The sequence below is a fragment of the Astatotilapia calliptera genome, chromosome 15 (genome assembly GCF_964374335.1).
Source record: "Astatotilapia calliptera chromosome 15, fAstCal68.1, whole genome shotgun sequence".
NCBI lineage: Eukaryota > Metazoa > Chordata > Actinopteri > Cichliformes > Cichlidae > Astatotilapia > Astatotilapia calliptera.
The window spans coordinates 21772184-21796612 of record NC_137436.1 but is presented as its reverse complement, the minus strand read 5'-3'; the positions used below and the strand labels follow the sequence as shown (position 1 = coordinate 21796612).

Below are 24429 nucleotides of genomic sequence, written 5' to 3'. Positions count from 1 at the left end.
TTAGGTTTCATACTGTTTTAAGTCCTTTCTTCCTAACATTTTATATACACTTGTCTCTGTGTTAAATCAGTGAGAGAAGATAGCTTTCTGTTTGTGCGGGGTAGCCAATAAGTAGAAGGTTGTCTTAAAGGGGGCGGAGCTTAAACCTCTGTTTTTCAGACATTAGATGAACATAGGGTGAGCTAATAGATATGATAAGTACAGATTTTATTTTTAAGCTATGAATCGCGTAAAGCAAAAATTATACTTTACAATGGGACAAGTACCACTGAATGTGGAAATCAGGCATTTTATTTCATCCACTCATGATCTGAGTTAAAAGATCACTGTGTTATTGCAATTATTTTGTAAAGTAATGTTACAGCTTTGTGCCTTCTGGGGAGCTATTTGTTATTCCTCTCATTATTCTTATAAATCATGATCTTTCTAATCTGCTAATCTGTCAAATAAGTCTTCTAAATTCTATTTTACTAATGTTGGTGAATGTGATTGAATTAGATTAAGAAGATAGCCCTGGCCCCTCTTTAGCAGCTGTCACATTGAAGAAGTTCAGCATCTTTTCAGGTCATACCAGTAATAATCTTTCTAACATGTCCACTGATCTCCTCAGCAGACTTTATTAGATCAGAACATCTCACGGTCCATTGTGACTTGCTTTATGTTTTTGTAGAGCATGCTATAGTGAAACACTGGACCATGAATAGGTTTTATTCATTGATTTACTTCATACAGTAATACAAAACATCTTCTTTATGGCTCTATATGTGGGGCTATTATTGTGATTGTCTTGCTGAAGAATGAATTTGGGACATTCAGGAACCAACTTGGTCCAGATTTATGAAAAGACGGTTTTTTTTGGGTCACCTGTGTCTAATCACCAGTCCCCCTCGTGTGTATCTATAATGCCATCTTCCTGCTTCAGTTTAATGTTCTTGGTATCATGTTCACTAACCTTCTCTTCATCCTTACTTTGGAGTTCCTTGTTTTTTCCATTTGGACATTTGCATCAGCCAAATTAGGCTAATTTATTTATTTATTTTTACTTTATCTGTCTTACGGTCCAGTATCCAACAAGTCTGACTAAAAAACAAGATAAAAACTTAGACTAAACTGAATTAAAGCATATTTAAAAGTGATGAAAAGGCCGTAGAAGATTTTCCAATTCAGACTTAAATTTGGGAGTGGCTGCTGTAACACAGTTTCCTCGATATTTGCAGCTCTTCTGCCGCTCCTTATCTTTACACACCATTTGTGGTCGGTATCTGCAGCACAGAATACTTGCTTTATGTTCTGTCTTGCCACCTGGCTCAGCTCTACTTGTGCATGTGCGTGTATTTTCCAGAGCCACAGCCTTCCTCGAGACTCTGGAGATGTCACCAGAGACTGAAGCCATGTGGAAGACACTCAGCAAGCTGGCTCTAGAGGCTTGCCAGCTGCACATCGCAGAAAGGTCAGCACGACACAAACACGCACGCACACACAGCCACACACAAAGCCCTTTCAAAGTAATGTTCTTGTCTCCGGAATAATTACATTCAGTATCAGTCGTCATTGCAAGTGAGACTTATCTCTGGGGCTGGAGAGAAAAAAAGAGGAAGAGGCAACAAGGGCACCTTCATCACCTGGAATGAAGAAATACACTCTTGGACACACTTGCGCACTCCCGGGCAGTTGTTTTTCATCACTTCAGAGGACATTACATTGACTTACAATCATTTCCTGGACATTTACTATAACCTGTACTCCTCTGACCGATTCTTTTATCTAAAATATACAGATTCAGCTTATACAGCTTGATTTTTGTACCTTAAAGATAATCAGATAGTTCCTTGAAATATTATTTTATAACCAGATAAATGTCCCCACAACATAATAGAAGTATACCCTCTGCACACGCACGGCCGATGGCTGTGTTTCTGCCAGAGCCCCCCCCCCCCCCCCCGCCCCCCAACTTCATTTATCATCAAAGACAGTTTTTAATTTTCTATCATTTTATTCCTCTCTCTCCATCTTTAGTTCTCTCTGTTTTGAGAAACCTTTCAAATTTGAATTCCCTGTCATTAATAATGCATATGCTGTTCGTTAGGCATCGTCTTGAATTGCATAAATCATGAAATCGGGGAAAGAAACAGTTTTGTCTGGAGTGGATAATGTTAATGAGAGAGGGAAGTGATGTTAATGAGAGAGGGAAGCAGAAAAAAAAGAGTCAGACAGTAGGAGTTTTTAAACTTTTTTTCTTTCATGACTTGTTCATTAATCTGATGCAACTGTTCACAGAGAGTTGGTAATAAAGTGGCCAAATGCTAAGATGTGCCTGTGTATTTCTCAGCTTCTCACACTGAATCTAAAGGCTAATTAGAGAAAGAGCTTTAATTTATCTCAGTTCATTAAGTGAACAAGTTTTCACTGACCAGAAATGCATTCTTCCTCCACTAAACTGAATATATTTCTCTTTATTTCTGTTTCTGTTTGACTTTCTCTGTCACCATCTGCTGCTTAATTGCTTAGTTCCTCTATGGTTTTCTCTCCCTTTTATTTTGTAGGTGCTTTGCTGCGCTGGGTGATGTCTCAACCCTCCACTTCCTGCGGCAAACAAACGAGATCGTAGACAAAGTTTCACAGGAAATGGTGAGGAAAGGCCCAACGCACTGATCACAAATATAGCAGATAAAGAGCTTTAAGGGTGGCAATAATATTTCTGACTAATTGGCTAATTATTAGTATTCTCCAATGAAATGCAATACGGTATTTGATAATTCAACACTTCTCTTAAAAATGTGTCTTATGATGGAACTGGAAATCCAGCATTCATTGTACAGCAAGTCTCTGCTGGAGTTGATATTAATGAAATTCCTTTTAGCTGAATCTCTGTGAGTGGTCCTTATAAAAAAATGCAGCTTTGCAATTCTTGAAAAGTTTTTTCTCTCTGCAAAGCTCAAAAGTGCTCCCTGGCTTTTGTATGTTTTAATCTCTTTGTCTCTTTATTAGGGAGAAGATGGGACATCATTTTATCAAGTCCAAGCACGCGTGGCCATGCTGGACAAGAATTTTAAACTGGCTGAGATGCACTACACAGAGCAGGTGGGCTGTAAAAAAAAAAAGAGCGTTAGAAATAAGATTGAATATGTAATATGTAGAATGAATTCCTTTTCAGATTTTACAACAAACAGAACACCCCAAAATTCACAGAGCTGTTAAGCTTTTAAATGTGTATTTATGCTTGATTTATATTACTGCATCATGTCTACAGCACAGCCTGATGTGCACCATCACAGAAATTTAAGTAAACAGCATCACAGTAACGTCTTGTATTAATATTTGTGGTTAAGCACAACATATTAGTAACAGAGGAGTAATACCTTAAAGAAAAGGAACTATTGCTCCATATTATGAGGAACTCTATCTGCAGGTAAACTGGCATTTTTAGTCAAATATGTTCATTCTACAGATTAGCAAAAAATAGACCACTTTAATATAAAGCTCAAAATATTAACAGACTAACTGTTTCTAGCTTGCTATATAATGTTAATTTAGTCAGTAATACGGTGTCCCTTTATACACACACACGTTTTCTTGCTTTCATAGCTCTGATGATACTTGTATAGACTCAGTGTGTTCTGAAGTCTCCTCTCCTTCAGTTAAAGTAACCCTTCACAATTTATTAGCTCCAACTCGAACATAAACAGCTCAGTTTCACTTGTGATGACAGTGAACAATGCAGATACACAAGCACACATAAATGCTGTCACCTGCTATAAGAGGGATCAACACAGTAAAATATGGCTTAGGAGCAACAAGCAGCCACAAACTGCTTAATAATAATTTCTTCCCCATGTAAGAATGGGAAGGACAAGCAACACAGAGATGCTTTCACTGCTAAAAGTATTGTTTACCTTACAAGATGGTAACCAACAAATCCCTGTGAGGGCTGCAGTGGCAAGTCATTTTAGTCTTTTACCAAACACTTGAGATTGGTAAAGTCTTGGAATAAAATGAACTGAATAAATAAACCCAGCTCTGCATCCTTAATACTAGATTTTTGGAGAATAAAGTCCAACGTTTGGCTTTTGTTTGTTTTGTTTTTGCTGTGCAGAATGCCATCGAAGAAGCCATAGAGATGTACCAAGAGCTCCACATGTGGGATGACTGCATTGCTGTAGCCGAAGCCAAGGTAAAAAAAGGGAATTGAATCACACGCAATTACTGATAATATTTGATCAAGTCATTTTACGTGGTCGCAAATCAGCTCGAGGTAGCGTATTTATATTGATTACTTTGATTTCAGCACATTTTAAATATTTATTTATCATATTTATATTACAGAATAAAAGCCAAAAGCTAGTTTTTTACTGCCTCTTTATTCGGGAAAGGTCAGCACAGTGGGTAGCTCCACATATTCTATTTATATATTTATTACATTTTATATTATGGGGGATTTTAAGGGTTGATGCCCTATCTAATGCATTCCCCAAGAGACAGAAAAAAAGGGAAATTATTTATTGCTTAATAAAGTATATAAAGCTACAGTAAGTTTAAATCGGAAAAGACAGAGGAAAACCCAAAATGTGTAAACAGACAGCCTTCTCATATGACAAGCACAGGCTTCTTAATTGCCTAAAATAGCATTTCTAAAAACAAAATAATTTAGCCCATTTATGCCTTTGTCTTGCTTAGATCTATTCCCTGCATACACTATTTTATAATACTCACTTTATCAAATCTGAAAAGGCCTGTGGGTGAACAGCGAGTGTCCTTATGAGCTTCATTTTCTGAAAACAGAACCCACAGCAGAGGCAGGAGTCTCGTTACCTCTCAGAGAATTTGGATTACCAAATTACAATGTACACCTGCTGTCAACCACAAGAGTGTTGTTGGTTAGTTATCTGTGGACAGGATAACTGTTTGGTTGAACTCTAAATGCAAAATAACTGCAGGGCTACCCAGAGCTCGACACCTTGCGTGAAAACCGTTACCGGTGGCTGATGGAGACGGGTCAGGAAGACAGGGCCGGCGAGGTGAGGGAGAGCGAGGGAGACTTCCAGGGTGCCATAAACCTCTACCTGAAAGCAGGGCTGCCAGCTAAGGCCGCTCGCCTCGCCATGAGCCAGTCGGAGATCACCAACAGCAGCGAGACCGTCGACCGCATTGCTGCCAGTCTCATCAAGGGAGAGTTTTACGAGAGAGTGAGTGGATCATTTCTTCCTCCTGTGTTTCCCGCTTCTCTGAGCCCATCTCTCCTCGCCTCAGCTTCAATGCCGGAACAAGTGTTCTTTGTTATTTTCAGTTTTGAACTCTGTCTCCCTCCATCTGCCTGTTTTTCTCTGTGTGCTTTTTCTTTTTTTTTTTGTCTAAAAGCTCACTTCTTTTCCTCTAGCCATCTGTGTTTATGTAACAGGTGGGAAAGAGGCTTGGAAAAGGAGACTGGATCCTCAAAGCAAATTTTGTAACCTGATATTTTGTGTTCTAATCAGTTTCGGTGTCTGGAATTAGATATGGAAGTTGGTGATTACAATTTAACTTGCAGTAGCTAAAATAAAACTTCTCTGTATTTTACAAAGTGCCACTATTCTTCATTGCATTTTATTGTTAGAAAACCCACTGAGTTAGCATTTGAATTGTGTGTATCCTTTTAAAAGTAAGAATAATTATAGGTTGAAAGAGTTGAACATGTTTAATTGAGGGTAGTCACAGATGGAGAAACGCAAGAAAATATTTAGCTGGAACAAATATCTGATTCAGGTATCATGTTGTTTGAATCATGAAATACCTAGCAGCAGAGAAATACAGGGACAAAATGTTCCCACTCAGTCCATTAAAACAAACAAAAAACTGAGGTAACTAATTAAAATGTAGCACGGTGTAATTGGCAGCTTTAGTTCACACAGCCTCAGCCAAATTCACAGTTAGTGGTCAGGAGTATATCGATACCTGTGTTTAAATCCACAATAAGAAAACAAACTTTCTAAAGACATTTAAAAGTGATAGTAGTCACTGTTCCAAGAACATCGGAACATCTTTCTTCTAATTACACCAACAAACATTATTCTCATTTGACATTCCATGTTTTCATTACTAAACTATACTAAAGTAACTTTACAATTCATCTTGTAATGGGCCGTGATATAGCCCCACACAGCTCTCTTTCTTTTAGACAGCTGTCTTCTGATTGGCTGCACACCATTGTTTCAATATGTTACTGGCTATAAGGTCAAATTTTGAAACAATTATAAATATCTGATATAAATATTTGAAATATTTGATTTCCATAGTGGTGTGTGGCAGTTAACAGAGTCACAGAGTTCAAACCTCCTGATTATAAGTAGCAAATCCTGTGCCTTCCTGGGTCCTTTCCAGGTGCTCTGGCTTCACAGTCCAGTGACATGAATGTCAGCTTAACTGATAATTGGCTGCTGGAGTTGATGGCCTTGTCCAGATCTCTCGTCGATTGACAGCTGGGATATGCTTCAGCCCCATATGACCCTAAGTTGAAAGACAATTGACAGCAAAATGTATGTCATCTCTTCTGACCAGGCAGGAGATCTGTATGAGAAGATCAGGAACAACCAGAGAGCGCTGGAGTGCTACTGTAAAGGAGGTGCCTTCAGGAAAGGTAAAACAGTTAGATAGCTTAGACTGCATATACCATTTGATAACTTCTACAATGTTTTGTACAATTTTAGATGGTAGGTTTAAGCTAAATCAAGTCAATTGTAACTTTTCTGGTAAGAAAGTTTCTCCTTCCTGTTTCCTGTAGCGGTAGAGCTGGCTCGCATAACCTTCCCCGCTGAGGTGGTGAAACTGGAGGAGTCCTGGGGAGACTACCTCGTCCAGCAGAAACAGATGGACGCTGCCATCAACCACTTCATTGAAGCAGGGTATGTAGAGTAGAGGAGGGATGGATGGAGGGAGAGGACTGGAGAGACAAAGATAAGGACAGATGGAGAGGCAGAAAGATGACACTTGAAAAACAGTCCAACAGTGATGGCCAACAATTCTTTAAAATCATCACCAGGATAATGGAGAGATGAGATTTAAAAAAATCGCTATACCAATGCCCCAAAATCCCAAATAAGACAGGTAGTCAGAGCTCAGAAAGAACTTGGAGACGCGTCTGAAACTGAATTTTGACTTGGCTACAAGTCTCTACAGAAACAAAGACGTTAAAAATACTACTTTTAAATATAGTTAGTAAAGTTTCAGGCACTATTTCAGATAGCTATAAGCTAACTATAAGTTCTCTCTCTGCAGAATAGTTAAAAAATGCAACTAGTATTACCAACACAATCTGCATTTTAATGCTGACTCTTGCTATCTGAACAATTAACGTGTTCATATGGTCTTCCATGCAGCTGTTCTCTTAAAGCGATCGAGGCAGCCATCGCAGCTCGCCAGTGGAAGAAAGCAGTCCACATCCTGGAGTTACAGGAGGATTCGTCATCAGCAAAATACTATGTGAAGATAGCTCAACACTACGCCTCCATGCAGGACTATGAGGTGAGAGACAGGAGGACTGAGGTAGGAGGTAAAGAGGAAAACCAAAACAGGTGAAGGTATAGCCACAACATGTTTTCTTTCAGATCAGTGAAAAGGAAGGCATCAAAAAGTACAAGTTTTTGTCTTTATTGTATAATAGATTATATGTTGGACTTTTATTAAATTGTGGGAATGTTTAAGGGTAAGATGAAAATAAGCTACAGATGTAAATATAACTTTTTAAAAATGTCTGATATAAACTATTCTTTTCGTGATATAAATGATGAACTGAGGTTTAAATGTATTTTTTATACATAATATGAGACGGTAGCACTTACATGCTTGTCTGCTTTCACACATCCCATTCCATCCATAGGGTTCAATAAGATGTCAGCCCACCCTTTGCAGCTATAACAACTCCACCTCCTCTGGGAAGACTTTTCATTAAGTTTAGAAGTGTGTTTAAGGGACTTTTTGACCTTTCTTCCATAAATACATTTGTGAGGTCACTTACTGGTGTTTTGGAAAGAAGTCCCGGTTTACAGTCTTGTGTCTAATTCATCCCAAAGGTGTTTCTCTTGGGTTGAGGACAGGAAACCATGCAGGCCAGTCAAGTTCTTCCATGACAAACACGTTCGTCCATATCTTTAGGTACCTTGATTTGTGCAGTGGTGCACAGTCATGTTGAAACAGGAAGTGAGCATCCCCAAACTGTTTACCAAAATCTGGGAGCATGAAATTTTCCAAATATCTTGGTATGCTGAAACATTGAGTTCCATTCACTGGAACTAAAAGACAGTTCAGCAAAACTCGCCCATTTGATTTTCCAAAAATCTCACATTCTCCGCAATGATAGCTGAACACATAGTTCATATTTCCTCCTCACAGCTCTCCATTAAGCTCCAGCTCTGAAACCCCGGCATCTCCTCCAGAGCACCTCTAGGATAACAGCAGAACTGCCAGGAAAAGTTGGCTAAAACGTGAAACATGTTCACCTTTCACTTTACAACCAAATATCAACATTGTTCAGACGTCCGGAAAAGTCATCTTTTCAATGTCATTTCAACAAGGTTTTGCTCAGGGGATAGCACTGGCAAGGTGTTTTAACTGAAAAAGATAAATCTGCTCTACACAGCAGTAGACAGATGGCAAAGTAAGAAACTGGTGAACAGTGGAACAAAAAGAAAGCAAAACACGACTACAGATCGTTTCAAATGCGTGTAAACGAGAAACTGCATTTTTAAATATTTGTGCTGGTTACATACTTTGAACTGAGTCAGTGTTACACTTTCACTTGTGTTATATATGTACCTCATAAAAATACTGTACAGGCTTGGCTAAATGAAGGAGGCTGTGACATTTTGCCACTGGCAGTTAATTTCCACTCATCTCATGTGGACACGTACACACACCCACACACATGCACGGTGGCCAGTTTTCACTTTACTGCAGTCTCTGTGGACACTGTAACCCATGTTTGCTCCAGGGTGCTTTGGCAATAAGGACAAGTTTGGTAGTTGTAACAATACTTTTAAAAGTTGCCCCAATACCACAAAAAACACGACTGTTGAAAAGAAAACGATAACGAGAGCAATCTGGTACGAATACAAAGAAAAGGAAGCGAGATGATGGTGGCGAAGCGCAGTGTGCTGTGCTTATTCTGATGAGCTCAGCTGAGCCAAACGGCCTCCACAGACTGCCAGGCTCTGAAAATAGCAGCCTATTTCAGTCAGATTGCTCCATGGGCATATTCACAGAAAGTAATTAAGATAACAAGCTCTTTGCTCTCCAAGTTGGGGGGTAGTTGTTGCAGGAAAGTGAATTTCAGTGCAAGCTATAAACAATGAAGCGCACGCACCTGCTGTAGCTATAGAGAAAGTATCCTGGAAAAACAGTGACTAAACACTTTTTAATCAGAATGGCAAACAACCAGCTCATCTGTTTGTTGTACTGAAGCGACTTTTATTACAGACTGATTCTATGAGTATCTGGCTTTATGTAGCAAAAGTCTGTTCACTGTAAAGTAGCGGGATTTTTTTTCATTATATTATACTTTTTAAAATGCGATAAAATTTTAATTGCTTCATTCACTCTCTTAGTCTCTACTGTGTGTTAAGAGTCAGATCACTGGTCACAACATAAACTGGCAACCAGCAGCAGAGTTTACAACAACAACAAAAAAAAAAACAGTGTTATTCAGTAGGTCTGATATTACACTGTTGTAATTACATGTTTCATGTAATGGCACAGTCCTACACGAGCCTTTCTAGATCAGTATTTGTTTACAACCAAACTCACGAGTTGCAACATTGAAAAAGTCTACCACCAGAATAAGTATAATTAGAATTTGGTTTCACAAATTGCATATCCTTAGCTAGTGCAGATAAAAAAGCAGCCTTTGGAGTGTGGTGAACTCTGTGCAAGTCTCTGCATATATCACTTCTATTCTCACCTCCTCAGGTATGAACAACGAGAGTAAGGCCTCTGCAATCTGAATTAAAATTAAGTTGAGTTTTTTCATAGTTTGATGTATTCATTCAAAGTTTCCAGTCTTGTCTTTATTTAACAGGGGCAGTGCACATTAATGGACAGCAGTGTAAGAAAATATGAGATGTAAACACGGCAGATTTTATCTATACTCCTAATTCACATCCTCAGTCTCTAGGCAGATCACATAAAACTATATAATAAACAAAAACATGCAGAGATGCAACAAAACAAATAAATACAAACATGTCATATACCATCTGTCCCAGTCTGGTTCCGACTTGGTGGTCTTATTGCAGAGAACCTAAACAAAGTGCGCTGCTAAGTTTTAGTTCATTTAGATGAGAGTTTCACATATTTTGGCTACATGCTTTCTCTGTTACTAGTGTTCCCCCGACATTTTTTTAAATGCAATTCAATTTTATTTATATAGCACCAAATCACAACAACAGTTGCCTCAAGGTGCTTTATACTGTAAGGTAAAGACCCCAGAATAATACAGAGAAAACCACAACAATCATATGACTCCCTATGAGCAAGCTCATCTGCCGCTTTGGAGGTGAGGGGAGATAGACGGGACAAAGACACACTGTGGAAGAGAGCCGGTGATTAATAATAACTAATAATTAAATACAGAGAGGAATATAAACATTTGTAGTAACTGCTGCCTGATCCACTCTGTGTGTAGGGGGAGGGGACTCACACACACAGGTTTCTTTGTGATTGACATTAATGCACTCCAAAGCCTCTTATCCCGAAAATAAGCCAACATCAGTAAGCTCCATACCCTAATCTTAAAGGTGCATCCACTCTGGAAGTGATCTACTCTGCGCCCATTGCTTTTTCTCCGACAGGCTCTGGATGGCTAGTTAACACTCTAATATAGTCACCTAAAATCAAGTTTTATCCTTAAACAGGTCTTTGAAGAGGTTTGGAGAATAAAAAAAGAGCCAGCCAAAAAGTTCTAACTTAGAACATATAATTACTGTGTTTCGCTAAACCTCAAACAGTTTCTTATCAAGATAGCTGGGCAAGATTTTATTATTGCCTTTGTGACAGATGACTTTAATATATCACTCATGTTGTTTAGCTGAACCCACAATCTGCTTGTTTTGCACTGGCAGGCATGCCCACACACATATATTCAATGAGAGTATCCTTAAAGCTGTCCCATTTTGAAAATGGTAACTTTGTGATTAGGTTAGGGGGGGAATATGCAGATTTCAGCTGCAAAAATAATCTGGATTAAACTCTCAGAATGGGCTCTGTATAAGTAATGTAATATATAATTTTTTTTAATGTGACATTCTGTATTTTCTGTGTGTTTTGTTATTTTTTTATTGACCTGTAGATGGCAGAACATCTGTTTGTGAAAGGAGGTCACATTAAAGATGCTGTAGAGATGTACACCGCAGCAGGGCATTGGGAGGAGGCTCACAAGGTCAGCACGGACACATTACAGCATAGTTTTAAATATTCTGTGTTTTCCAGAGTCCTTTTAAAGAAAATCTCCCTGGAATAGATATTTAAGAATCTAATGTGGGATTAATTAAGAAATGTAATATTTAAGGCCGTGTTTTTAATATTCTTTTTCTTATAAAGCTGGCAGTGAAGTGTATGACGGAGGAGGAGGTTATGGCTCTGTATATCAGCAGAGCTCAGGAGCTGGAGAGAGATGGGAAGTTCAAGGAGGCCGAGAGGTAAATACAAATCTCCATATTTACACGAATTTGTCACGTCATTGTCTGCTGGAGTCGAGCTGGTGGGAGACAAACTACCATGACACCATTTGAGTTAATCTCTGACCTTGAAAACAGCAGGAGAAAAAGTCTGGGCGTAGTATTTTAGACCTGAAGTGTTTTAAAAAGCCCTCTTTCCCCTTTTACACATGCAGGCTGTTTGCTACAGTGAAGCAGCCTGACCTTGCCATCACCATGTACAAGAAGAACCGGATGTTTGACGATGTCATTCGTTTGGTAGCCAAACATCACCCTGACCTGCTGACTGAGACCCATGTCCACCTAGCCAAGGTACACACCACACTGCAGTGACAATCTAACGACAGTGTTTTTACTCCTAGAGTTAAGCCCTACAGATTTAACATGTTACAATCAAATAAATCTAACTGTGACCCGAACCGAGCCTGAGTTCGGGTGATGGGCATGCTAACTGTGTAAAACAACTCTCTTCACACATATTTGCAAATTGCCTCATGCATCTATAGATTTGCAAATGGATGCATGCTAAAACCTTTGTTTTGTACCAGACTGTAAACATGCTTATTTCCTCTTTAAGCTTTTCGAGCCAGCTTCAAGTGGCTGCTAGAGGAACTACAATGTTGGTATTCTTCTATATGAGCATCCACCTTTGTCACCATATGAATAAATGACAGAAATAAGGAATAGTTTAATAAGATAACATAAAATAATGTTGAACAGACTGAATAATATGAGCACACTAAATAGAAATGAATCAAATAAAAGTAGTAAATAAAGTAAACAAAAATCTTTGTTTATGTAATAAAACAGTCAAATAAAATAAAATAATGCAACAGAATAACTAAATACAGTCACATAAACACTGTCTATAAACCTTGCTTATTTAAAATACTGGGTGAAGTGGTAGCTTTACTTCTAGCTGCTCTCAGTTACTCCAACAGTTAGAGCACAGAAACTAAAAGCTGCCTTTTTTCTGCTTATTGTACTGGTTCATACACTGAAAGTACCAGAGCACTAATGCAGGACTTTAAGACAGGTATAATTTGTTCTCTCTTTCCGTGCTATGAAAGATAAATAGGATTAAACTGCAGTGACAGTGTTTATACTGTAAAGCAAAGTTTTTTTTGTGGCAGTTCATCTGCTTATTTTTCTTGTTTAATTACTTGGAGATGAGGAACATAACTCCAAGAATGTGAGCAACAAAAACAATGTCTTCAGATCCTTCCTGCTCATCTGAAACCAGTTTAAAAGTGAGAGAAGGGTTGCGTTTTGGTTCATGTCATTACTTCACAGCTCAGCATTTACGCAGGCACGACTGGTTGGGGCTTCTCATCAGAAGAGCTCTCACGGGCTCAGAAACTGCTGCAGTTCTAGAGCCGTGTGAGGTTTTTATTGGGAGGTCTGTGTCTGAGACCACTCTCTGTTTCTAATGTTTGTAGCTGTCCAGCTGTCTTGGGAGAAATGCCTTGCAGCAGTTTAAACTCAAACAATAATTTATTCAACATTTTCCTGAATTGTGAAGTTCAACAGATCACTGTACAGACAAATTTTAAAGTCTTTTAATCATGTCCCGACATAATCGCTTTCAAACTGAGTCTCTGAGCTCTAGATTTCTTTTTCATTACTGAATCTGTTCATTTTTGGGACCAATTTTCTAACTTTTTTTTTCACAGTGTCGCAAACTTTGGGCATTAATTCTTCCTCTACATTCTATTCTAGCTCTAATTCAACGACCCTTAATGGGCTGTGTGGTTTGGTTGAGCCTGCCGGTATGTGATACATAAGTTATGGTAAGTGACGGTGATGATAAATGTGCTGTTTGCAGGAGCTGGAGGCTGAATCGAGGTTCTCGGAGGCGGAATACCACTTCATGGAGGCTGAAGAGTGGAAGGCTGCGGTCCACATGTACAGTGTCAATGATATGTGGGAGGATGCGTACAGGGTACAAACGCCACATTTGTTTTGTTTTGTTCACTTGTGTTTAATCTCATTACATTTATAAGATATGGCAGAGAGCAGTAAAGTCTAGAACCTCGTCCCACGCAGCAAATGTTTACACCTCACACTCTGCTTATATCAGCTGTTATCTGTTGTTGTAATTGTTTTAGGTTAAAGCATATACTGTAGATTGCATATATTATAATGTTTATTCCTGATGCTAAATGCAGAATAGGACGGCTTGACTTGTTGTTACTGGGTTTCATGTCCACAGCATTGTTACAGGTGTGTGGCTCTCTGTTTATTGCTGTAGTTTCGTTGGGAATGCACCACAGCTTTATAGCTTCTTTCAAATGTTTCTCCCCGGGATTATGTGTTGTAAGGGGGTTAGGGAGCCACAGGAGTGAAGGCCTGGTGTAATGATTTTTTTTAATGTGTTTGTGTGTTCGTCAGGTGGCAAAAAGCCACGGAGGTGCTGATGCGCAGAAGCAGGTGGCCTACCTGTGGGCCCGGAGTCTGGGAGGAGAGGCAGCTGTTAAGCTGCTAAACAAGTTTGGCCTGCTGGAGTACGCCATCAAGTCTGCTTCAAATAAATCGTGAGCATTATCACAACACAAAGACCCAAATAATTATCTAAGTTCAATTTACTCACATACTGAGTTTCTTTTTATTTGCTTAAAATATGATAAACCTTTTGCAGAGCTTTAAAACAAGTTTGACACTCATTCAGAATCTTTTATCTGTTGTACTGTCTGAAAGGAAATCCTAACGGTAAAACGTGATCAATTGTTTCCTTCCTAAAAAGGAAATGAGCAAGGTCACTTAGTAACCATCTTATAAAGTTATTTGTGCTTTTAATTCCCAGACCGTGTATAAATTAATGGGGAGAAAGCTATATATTTGACTTTTGTGGTCACAGGGACAAAACGTGCATGTATCCTCAGTCAAATCCACATTTCTAATTACTTACTATGATATCAATTAGAGGTTTACACATGCATACACACTTATCTCATAGATTTCTACTAAAAATCCTTTGAGTGCCAGATCTCTTATATGTGACATAAACAGAGACTGTCCTCATGTTCTCTCCAGCTCATTTGACTTTGCCTTTGACTTGGCCCGCCTTGCATGTAAGGAGAAGATTCCTGAGATCCACCTCAAGCATGCACTGTACCTGGAAGATGAGGTAAATCCATCACAGTTTTACCACACAGTCAGTTTTCTGCTCTTTCTATACACTTTCAAAAAAGTTGCTACAACTACCCACATGAAGACTTTTCAGTTTTCCTCCTACAAAACTGCTTCATGCCAAATTTATTCTCTGTCTTCTTTATTCAACCAGACCAAGCACATCAATATGTGATTTTTTTTTTCTTTTTATTGCCCAGCATAGTCAGCTCATATGAGAATAACAATAAACCTGCTGCTGCTGTTTCTGTGAACTAACTCACTGAGTTATTGTTCGTAATTTCTGTTACTGAGAATCTTGAACTCACTGCATGCTGCACACATTAAGTCGTGTTAATCCTGAATTTTTTCATGGTTTCATCTTACAGGGGAAGTTCACTGAAGCCGAGGCAGAGTTCATCAAAGCAGGAAAACCCAAAGAAGCTGTGTTGATGTGAGTACTGGAGGTGATGATGTTGTGCTCACACTTTGAGCCCATCATTACTGCCAGCTGATCAGCATCAGTGAGGAGCAGATTTATATCAGTTTCAGGCTCAGTTTGAAGCTTAATGTTTAAGGACAATTTTGGTTAATATAATTATTGGAATACTTCAATTTTTAAACTTTCTCATGTCATTAAAAAAAGTCCAAATGTGCTTAGTTTCACTAATCACATATCTCTTTTAAGGGGTTCTTTCTTCCATAATTGAACTAAACAACCAAGCCTCATCAAAATCATTTGATAAGTTGGTAATACTTTAAATTACGCTACATATATTAACCATTAATTAGCTCTTAATTAAATGTCTGATAAGGGCATAATAGGACCATGCAGCCCAAGTCATTAGTAAGTGGTTTGCAATGACTAATAAAGAGTAAACAGGCTACTAATAAGCATGTTTATAGCAAGATAATTAAAGCCTAATCTAAAGTGTTAGCAGAAAGTTAACTGAGGAAACAGCCTGCATAGCAATCAGCAGTAGAAATACTAATTATGTATAGCTTTCTAAAAATAGACATAGTGAAGTTACACCACAGCCAGCCACACAGCACTGCGCAGCAATGATTCTTGTACGCACATGCTTAAGTCATTTTAGGTAATATTCAAATTGGGGAGTGTGTGAGTATTCATGAATGATGGAGAGTAACCCATGATCAGTGACAACCCCAATGCTAACACTAATGTTAACACTAACCCTGGGCAAAGAAAATATCGTCTTTGTTTTTAATTTCTCTTTCAAGGATAGCAGGCATGGAAGAAGGAGAATAGTGATTCTAACAGACACATCAAAAATAATGAACTTTTTTCATTTTTTCCCCCAAGATATAGGATTGAGGTAGGGTTATGACTTCGTCGTCAGAGAGGTAAAAGCAGTTTTAACGGTTCACAAAATTATGTAGAGATTTGAGGTTTAAGTTTGAGAAGTGCCATTACTTCCCTAAGCCACTGAAAGCAGATATGTCTTGAAATTAATGTCCAGCCCCCCAGATAGCCACAGCTTTAAGTAAGTAAATTTCTATGAACCTGAAGTTATTCAAAGTCCCCTTTCTGGTACTTGATGAAAAACATTTAAAAAATCGTTTCCGTTAATCTTAAAACAGATTATTTTTGGATTTTATTTCCTGTGTGTATTTGTGTGTGAACTGTTCCAGGTATGTCCACAACCAGGACTGGGCCAATGCACAGCAGGTGGCTGAGGGCCACGATCCAGAGAGCCTGTCTGAGGTTCTGGTTGGCCAAGCCAAGTTCTGCTTTAAAGAGAATGATTTCAAGAAGGCTGAGGCCTTCCTGCTCCAAGCACAGAGACCTGAACTAGCTGTTAAATACTACAAGGTAACTCCACCTCAAATTTATTTATAAAGCACATTTTTAAAAAAAAACACTACCCAAAGTTCTGTGCAAAAGATAGAGTGGATAAAAAGACAAGGGAATAGAAATAAATAAAGAAATAAGAAAAAAATAGATATTAGTGGGTGATAAACAGAATCATGGCCGAAAACAGCACAGGAAATACAAAGACCAATGACACACTCAAATGTCAGTGAGTAAAAAGTCTAGTTTTAAAGGATCAAATGGAGGGAGCAGATTTGAATGTGAGGGAAAAGTTGTTCCACAGTTTGCTGGCAAACACACAGAAGGCCCAGTCTCCTCTGAGGTTAAATCTAGCGCTAGGGACAGTCAGAAGCATTCCAATCACCTGACTGGAGGGACATGGGAGATTAATAGGGGTGTAAGAGGTCATAGATGTATTAAGGAGACAAACCATGAATGGCTTGTATACAAACAGGAGTATCTTGAAACTGATTCCGACCCTCACTGGCATCCAGTGGAGAGATGCTAAAACATGTGTAATATGACCTCTCTTTTAGGCTACGTTCACACTGCAGGCGAAAGCGCATCAAATCCGATTTTTTTGACCCTATGCGACCCATATCCGATCATGCTATGACAGTGTGAACGGCGCAAATCCGATATTTTCAAATCCCATCTGGGTCACTTTCGTATGTGGTATTGAATCCGATACATATCCGATGTTTTAGAAAGCGACTGCTGTTTGAACGGTCATGTCGCATTAAATCCGTCTTTTACGTCACCGACACAAGACTGAAGCCAATTATCAGCGCCAGAGAAGACATCGCGAACGCTTCCTGGCCATCCAGTGTAGATGTCAGTGAAACTGTTGGGAAGACAACGTAAACATTTTATTTGTACTGTATAATCTGCAGATTCTGACAGAAATCTGCAGCTATCCTTTGAAGCACCGCTCCTCTCTTAAACAGCAATAAGGATCATTATTAGGTTATCTACATTATTATGTAAATAACAAAATAACTTAAAGCAAAAATTGGGAAACGTGAAGTCCGAAGTCTTTATATTAAGGGCCATCAGTCAAACAATACTGTTGCTCTGGGTCTAAACAGAGCGCGTTGTGTGTGACATCTTCTTTTGCGCATGCGGGCCGCTTTGAGCGTTCACACTAGAGCGCGTTTGCTGACGCATTTTATTTGTAGTGTGAACGAGCAGACAAAAAAATCGGATTTGATCAAAAAATCGGAATTGAGCATTAAGACCTGCAGTGTGAACGTAGCCTAAGATACCTGTGGACAGCCTACCAGCACCAGACAACAGAAAATGCGAGCATGAACACAATTTTGCAATCTCTCACAGAAAGGAAAACCTAACTTTTGAAATGGAACAGAAATGAAAAAAGCTGTTTTAACCACTGAGTTAATTTGCTTGTTAAACCTAAAGCCAGAGTCATATATCACACTAAGAGTTTTGGCCTAAGGGTTTACATAAGTGGACAGATTTCCAAGTTGATCAGAAAAACTTACAAAGGAATTGGCAGAGCCAAAACAGAAAATTTCTGTTTTGTCCTCATTCAGCTGAAGGAAGTTTTGTGCCATCCAGTTCTTAATGTCCACAAGGCATTTGATGATGCTATTCAGCCTGGACTTGTTGGCATTGAGGGGGAGATATAATTCCATGTTGTCAGCTTAGGAGCAAAAAATTATATTATGTTTACTGATTATTTGACCCCAAGTAAGCATGTGTAGAGAGAATGGGATGGGACCTAAAATGGAGCCCTGAGGTACCCCACAGGAAATTGTTACTGTTGAAGAAGAATAGTTTCCAGTAATGTAGGAGAAGATCTATTTTTTTAGGTATAAGGTGAACCAGTGTAGTCAATCTGCCGCTGATACAGAAAAAAGACAAGAAATTATTTGTAGAATTTTTTGCAATTTAGTGAAAAATGTCTAAAGTTGCAGGATTCCTTTTTCATTTTTCAGATGTTGACAATCTGCCTGATAGTCAGTTATTTAATTGATTTCGTGTCTGTTTTAAATTCAGGATGCAGACATGTGGAGTGATGCCATACGTATCTGTAAAGAGTATATCCCCAATAAACTCTCCATGCTCCAAGAGGAGTATGAGAGGGAGGCCTCCAAGAAAGGACTCAGGTGAGATTAAGCCCATAAAATAAGTAACCACTGACCTTCATTTCTTGTGGTGTTCAAATATTTTAGGTCTAACATGGCAGAGTAAAAGATGAAGCACAGTCCTACTAAAGAAAACCCAAATCCGTCACTGAAGCTATATCTAGTTACAACATTTGAAGTCAAAAGCCTTTCAACTTGACTCGTGATTATTTGTGGGACATTTTTTAACATATTTTGAACATTACCAGAAATGCATCTATGCACAACGAATCAGTTTGATGCTTTTTTCCTCATTTTTTTAAAAAACACCTCACGTGTACTCCCAAATTTCAACTCCCGATGAGGAACAGCTCATTAGACAGCAAACCAGCAGAATGCAGCTCATACCCTCCTCCCATCGTTTCTCCCGCTTTAATGACTTGTGGGAGGAAACATCAAAAGTTACCAATGGAAACGGATGAAAAAGAGGGTTTGAAGAGAGAAAACAATGAATTATTCTTGCAGACTTTACAGCTCAGGCTTCAGATAAGTGCAAAGCTTCTCATCTCCCACTGCATCCATCTGCAAAGCTGTGATGGAACTGCAGCTTGTAGAGGATGAACACAGTTCTAATCTCTAATTTCTAATGAAATGGAAGCTAATGACAAAGACCGATTATTAACAGGACAAGTAAATATATTAAGTGATTGAGATGAAAAGGCTGTGGATAATACGAAAATGTAGAGTACATTCCAGACAGAGAAAAACATGGATTCACTGAAGACTAACAGGGCAGAGGAGGGCAAAGGAACTAATACTGCACGATAGAGAGGGAAGAAAAGAAAATTAAAGAAAAAAAAACTAAACTTAATACTACAGAAAACTCATTACAGGAATGATAAAGAAATCCAAACAGGAACCAGACTCGGTCGTTTATCAAGCACTGAAACTTGCAATATACTGTAAAAAAAACAAAAACAACTAAAGATAAACCAAAACTCTGATATATTAACCCAAAAATCCAAAATTCTAAAACAACACAAAATGAACATTTATGTGTATAATTTATGCTCCATGAAGTTGAGGAATAAGGCACACACACATATAGAATGGGATATTGCTTTCCAGCATGTCCTGACTGAAGAAACCTCTATTCACGCCTTTAAGGCTGATTATTTGTGATGATATGTGTATGGCCCCGCCTGCACATATACCCCCTTCTCTCAGCCTCTTCTCTAAGTTCGATAGCCACTCTTCATCGAGCCAAGCTGCGCAGAGACAACCTTGTGTTGTAACTCGTTCCTCTCCTTCAGAGAACAAAAGTTATACACATAACTGTTCGTTCCCTTTCAGTTGATTCACATGGTACAACACATATAGTATGGGACATATATACACGCCCTGCAGAGTATCCATCAAACTGGAGTTGGACCACCACCACCTTAGTGTGTGGTAGACCCAGCTGAAAGGACAGTATGAGCCACCGAAGGGGCTGTAATGTACAAACGAGTGAACCGGAAAAAAAAAAAGTGTGCGGTGATGCCCAACTAGCTGCACAGACAAAGCATGAAGGTCACCCACTTACTTTGCAGAAGCCAAAGTGAAAAACAATGCAGTTTTATATGAAATACATTTTATATCCACAGACTCAAGGGAGGCACAAATGGCCTCAAGCACCAAACACAAGTCCCATGAAAAGACACTGGACCGCCAGTATCTAGCATCTCCTGCAGGAATGTCAAAACATCCACAATAGAGCACTGGACTGGGGGAATGTGCCCGTCCTGGCACCATTGCTCAAAGGCTTGCCATTTGTACTCATAAAAGCCTCTACAGGACCACGCATGGGGGCAGACCCTTAGCTATCAAATTTGATCTCTCAGTAGGTAACCATAAAGGCACCATAGATCCGGGCAGATGAATCACTTCTCCTCTTGCCTGAGAGAGGAGGTCCCCACAGAGAAGAAGCTGCCAAGGACTTGCTGCTAGTAGACTGATTATCTCTGCATTCCACGACCTTGTTGGCCACCAGGGGGGCAACAAAAATCAGTGAGATGTGCTGCCGATGCACTCTATCAAGAACTGGAGATATCACTTCAACTGGGAAAATGCATAGAGGAGCACGTCTGGCCATTGGTGTGCTAGTGCATCTATGCCCACGGGTGAATCACTGTCGATTATGGAGAAGAACATGAGGTAGTGAGTGTTCACCCTGGAGGCAAAAAGATCTACTTGCCTCGCCAAATAGATCCCGTATCTGGGCCAATATCAAAGGGGTGCAACCTCCATTCCCTCACTGGAATGGAGAGAAGGTCTGGAGAGAAGGTCTGGCCCCAGGTTGAGATGGCCTGGAACATGGGTTGCTCTTAGAGACAGACATCGAACACTGCACCATAATAGCAGAGAGCGAGACCACTTTAACAGGGGAAGGGAGCGTTTCCCTCCTTGCCTGTTTATGTAAGAGACCACTGTTGAATTGTCCATCCTGACTAGGAAATGTTGGCCCCTCAGAACTGGACAAAAATGCCTGAGCTAAGAACACAGCTAGCAGCCTTACATCATTGTGAAGCTCTGTGTCCAGACCCCTCTCTCTGATGCGCCATCGGACAGAACTCCCCACCCTCTTAGGGAAGCATCTGTGGACACCACCTTGTAAAACGACACTCTCCCAATCCAAGATCCCTGGTGCAACAGCCCAGGCTCCCACCGGTAGCTAGCATGCAAGATGCGGTTACTGTTAACCTCCTCTGGAATTTTCTCCGCAAAGTCACCCATCGTTCCAGGGTGTGAAGAAGCACACAGACTTCAGGTCAGTCAGCGTTCTCCTAACTTGGACAATTCCCAGGCAAATGGGGCACGCGTCATTGCTGGTCACTATCATGCAAAGAGAAACTGCACCACTGAAGACAGTGGCAAACAGAAAATTTCAGTTTTGTTCTCTTTGGTTTGATATCCATACCAAAACGCAAAGCAAAGTGCTGCACAGGAAGATTTGAAATTAGCACTTCGTGGGCAGCCTACACACCAGCTGTGGAGTGAAGGCTAACACCAACAAGGCAGTTGGGTTAACTTATGCCAGCAGACAATGGAGCTAACTAGCAGTAGCTAGCTAGCCCAACCCAGTAGATATGCTCTTAGCGAGGTGAAGAGCGTTAGAACTGAGGGCTGATTGTGATGGCAGGGGGTATATGTGTAGACAGGGCCCTATACATGTTGTCTGAGGCCATCCGCCTTAAAGGTGTGAATAGAGATTTCTTCAGCCAGGACAAACAGGGGCGGGATATCCCATACTTTATGTGTTGTACGGAGTAAATCGACTGTAAGGGAACCCTAGCATTGACACAATTAACTGTCAATTTACCATTTAGTAATGGTGGTTATTATTATTATAGCATTAACTATTTTATGCCATGATTGTTATGAACTGGTAAAATAACATAGAAAATAAATAAAGCTATTGTGAAATGTTTAATATTTTTTTAATTAAAAAAAAAAGAGTTTATTGCCTGTTGGTTTCAGGGGTGTGGAGGGCTTCTTGGAGCAGGCGAGAGAGTGGGAGCAGTCGGGTGAATATTCCCGGGCCGTGGAGTATTACTTGAAGGTTAAGGATGACTCAAACACAGCGCTGATGGAAAAGTGTTGGATGAAGGTAAAAAGGAAAAACAACTGCATAGAACTGTTAATTCACATGATCATTAGTTCTTTTTAACAATATGAAATTAATAGTAAGTCTTTTACACGTGTAGTTGCTACTGAATAAAGAAGAGCTTTTAAGTCTGTTATGGGTTTATTAGAGAGGCAGGTTTGAAAAAAACGTTAGCCTTTAACCTAGGCATATTTAAAAAGATCTTACCCTGAATATAGATTAAAATGTCTTATAGAATTAAAAACATATATATACATTGTGAGGAGACCCTGGGGCAGATTCAGTACAAGCTGGAAACACTATCTCACGGCTAGCCTGGGAACGCCTTAGTGTTCCCCTGGAGAAGCTAGAGAAGGTGGCTAGAGAGAGGGAGGTCTGGGCTTCTCTACTTACGCTGCTGCCCCCGCGACCTGTCGCCAGATAAGCGGAAGAAAATCGATGGATGGATGGATGGATGTATTGTGCAATTTATTTCGGTTTTATCGGGGGGGGGAATCCCACTGCTGATGTAGAAGTCTCGAAAACTCACAAAAAAAAACTACACAAATATGATAGACTAGACATAAGGGGTTAAGATAGTGAGTGGGAGGTTTAACCTTCTAGTACAACAGTCATCACAAGCTTTTGCAGTTAAATATTATTCACAAAATGTATTTTTACACCACAAACACTCAAAAAGGTCGAAACCATCTAAAGGATAAATGAATTATTTTCAGATCTTTGTCCTAGATGCATACAGAAACCTTATTCATATTTTGAAATGCCATAAATGAAAACATTACTGCAGCTCAGAATGTGAGAATCCCCTTTTCAGATAGATTAACAGTATTAACTCGATTTGTCAACCTGCCGAAAATATCTACTTACATTGTGTCAAATCTTAAAAGGCGGTCTGAATTAAAATAAATCACAATCTGTAGTAAGTTGACAGTTTGGCTTCAAGGCTGCGGCCGAGGGTTGAGGTCTCTGCAAAGGTCTGTCCACTCTTCATAGTTTTCTCTGTCTTCCTTTGAGCCACTTTCCCTGGAGTGTTCGTTTTATCTTTGGCATCGCTGTACTGTTTGAACTTTCATGACATAAAACTACAGACAGTGATTTATAACCATTTCAAACAGTGTTTATTTCCCTAAAGAAGGAAATTATTCAGTAACTTATTCTCTGGTTCTGCAAAAATAATCCAGAAATAAAAGAAAACTTCCCACCATGACCTTTAATGGCCGTACTGTAGATCTTATATTTAGACAGCATCAGTAATTACTTATCACTTTTACTTTAAGCTCTGTAGTGGGTGAAGGACAGAATAGATGTTTAATTGTAGTCAAGAGTACCACTAAAGGTGGAGGAGGGCGAAAGGTCACCATGTCACCAACATCAATAGGTGATTTCTGCTGTGAGTATGAAGATACGCAGCACATACTGCATGTTATTGATTAAAGTGCAGAGGTCAGATTATTTGAAATGGGAATGGTCAATCTCCGTGATTGTAAAGAAGCGGTCTTGAAGAGATCACAGAGATCAATAGGTAGTTTTTTTCCCCAAGTGAGTTTCATTAGGTCAGAAAATGCTGCATCTGCATTACAGATGAGTCAGGCGATACACTGATTTAAGTTTTGAATTTTTGATTCCTTCCTGTAGTGCGCTTCATAATGACCTTTATTCCAATTATCTGTTTTTTTAAGACACATTATATTTAATAGGTGAAAGTGAGTGCTATCAAACATGCCAAATGACTCACAGAAGTAGCTGATTCTAGTCTATTTAAATGTAGAAGTGCTAAATCAGAGATTACACAGATGTGGTTTAAAAGGGACACGTTTCCTGCTTTATGGTGTTTTGTTTCTTTTTAAATTAGATTACTGTGGACTCTCTGTTTAAACCTGTGAAAATGAAATGTGGACATTTATTTTGTGCTATTTATATAATATATTTATAAATTAACTAGTTAACTATGAATGAAAATAGATAGAAATACAAGGTACAGCCGTATTGGAAATATTGCATTAGAAGAATTAAAGACTTTTTCTTCAAGACACAAACAGCAAAGTCAGTTCATGTATCACCAACTATCCCCACAAT

The 24429-nt window shown here is 39.3% G+C and overlaps 1 protein-coding gene across 1 annotated transcript in view; it reads left to right on the top strand.

Moving 5' to 3' along the window:
• ift172 (intraflagellar transport 172) overlaps positions 1-24429 on the top strand; it is a 54725-nt gene that overhangs the window by 16413 nt on the left and 13883 nt on the right. The window contains exons 18-35 of the mRNA XM_026143517.2: positions 1343-1450; positions 2544-2628; positions 2989-3081; positions 4094-4171; positions 4935-5183; positions 6532-6610; positions 6755-6875; positions 7350-7494; positions 11312-11401; positions 11563-11660; positions 11855-11990; positions 13504-13620; positions 14070-14212; positions 14712-14805; positions 15176-15240; positions 16440-16620; positions 18640-18749; positions 22227-22356. Coding sequence (XP_025999302.2) covers positions 1343-1450; positions 2544-2628; positions 2989-3081; positions 4094-4171; positions 4935-5183; positions 6532-6610; positions 6755-6875; positions 7350-7494; positions 11312-11401; positions 11563-11660; positions 11855-11990; positions 13504-13620; positions 14070-14212; positions 14712-14805; positions 15176-15240; positions 16440-16620; positions 18640-18749; positions 22227-22356 — 2122 coding nt within the window. The remainder of the gene's footprint in view (positions 1-1342; positions 1451-2543; positions 2629-2988; positions 3082-4093; positions 4172-4934; positions 5184-6531; positions 6611-6754; positions 6876-7349; positions 7495-11311; positions 11402-11562; positions 11661-11854; positions 11991-13503; positions 13621-14069; positions 14213-14711; positions 14806-15175; positions 15241-16439; positions 16621-18639; positions 18750-22226; positions 22357-24429) is intronic.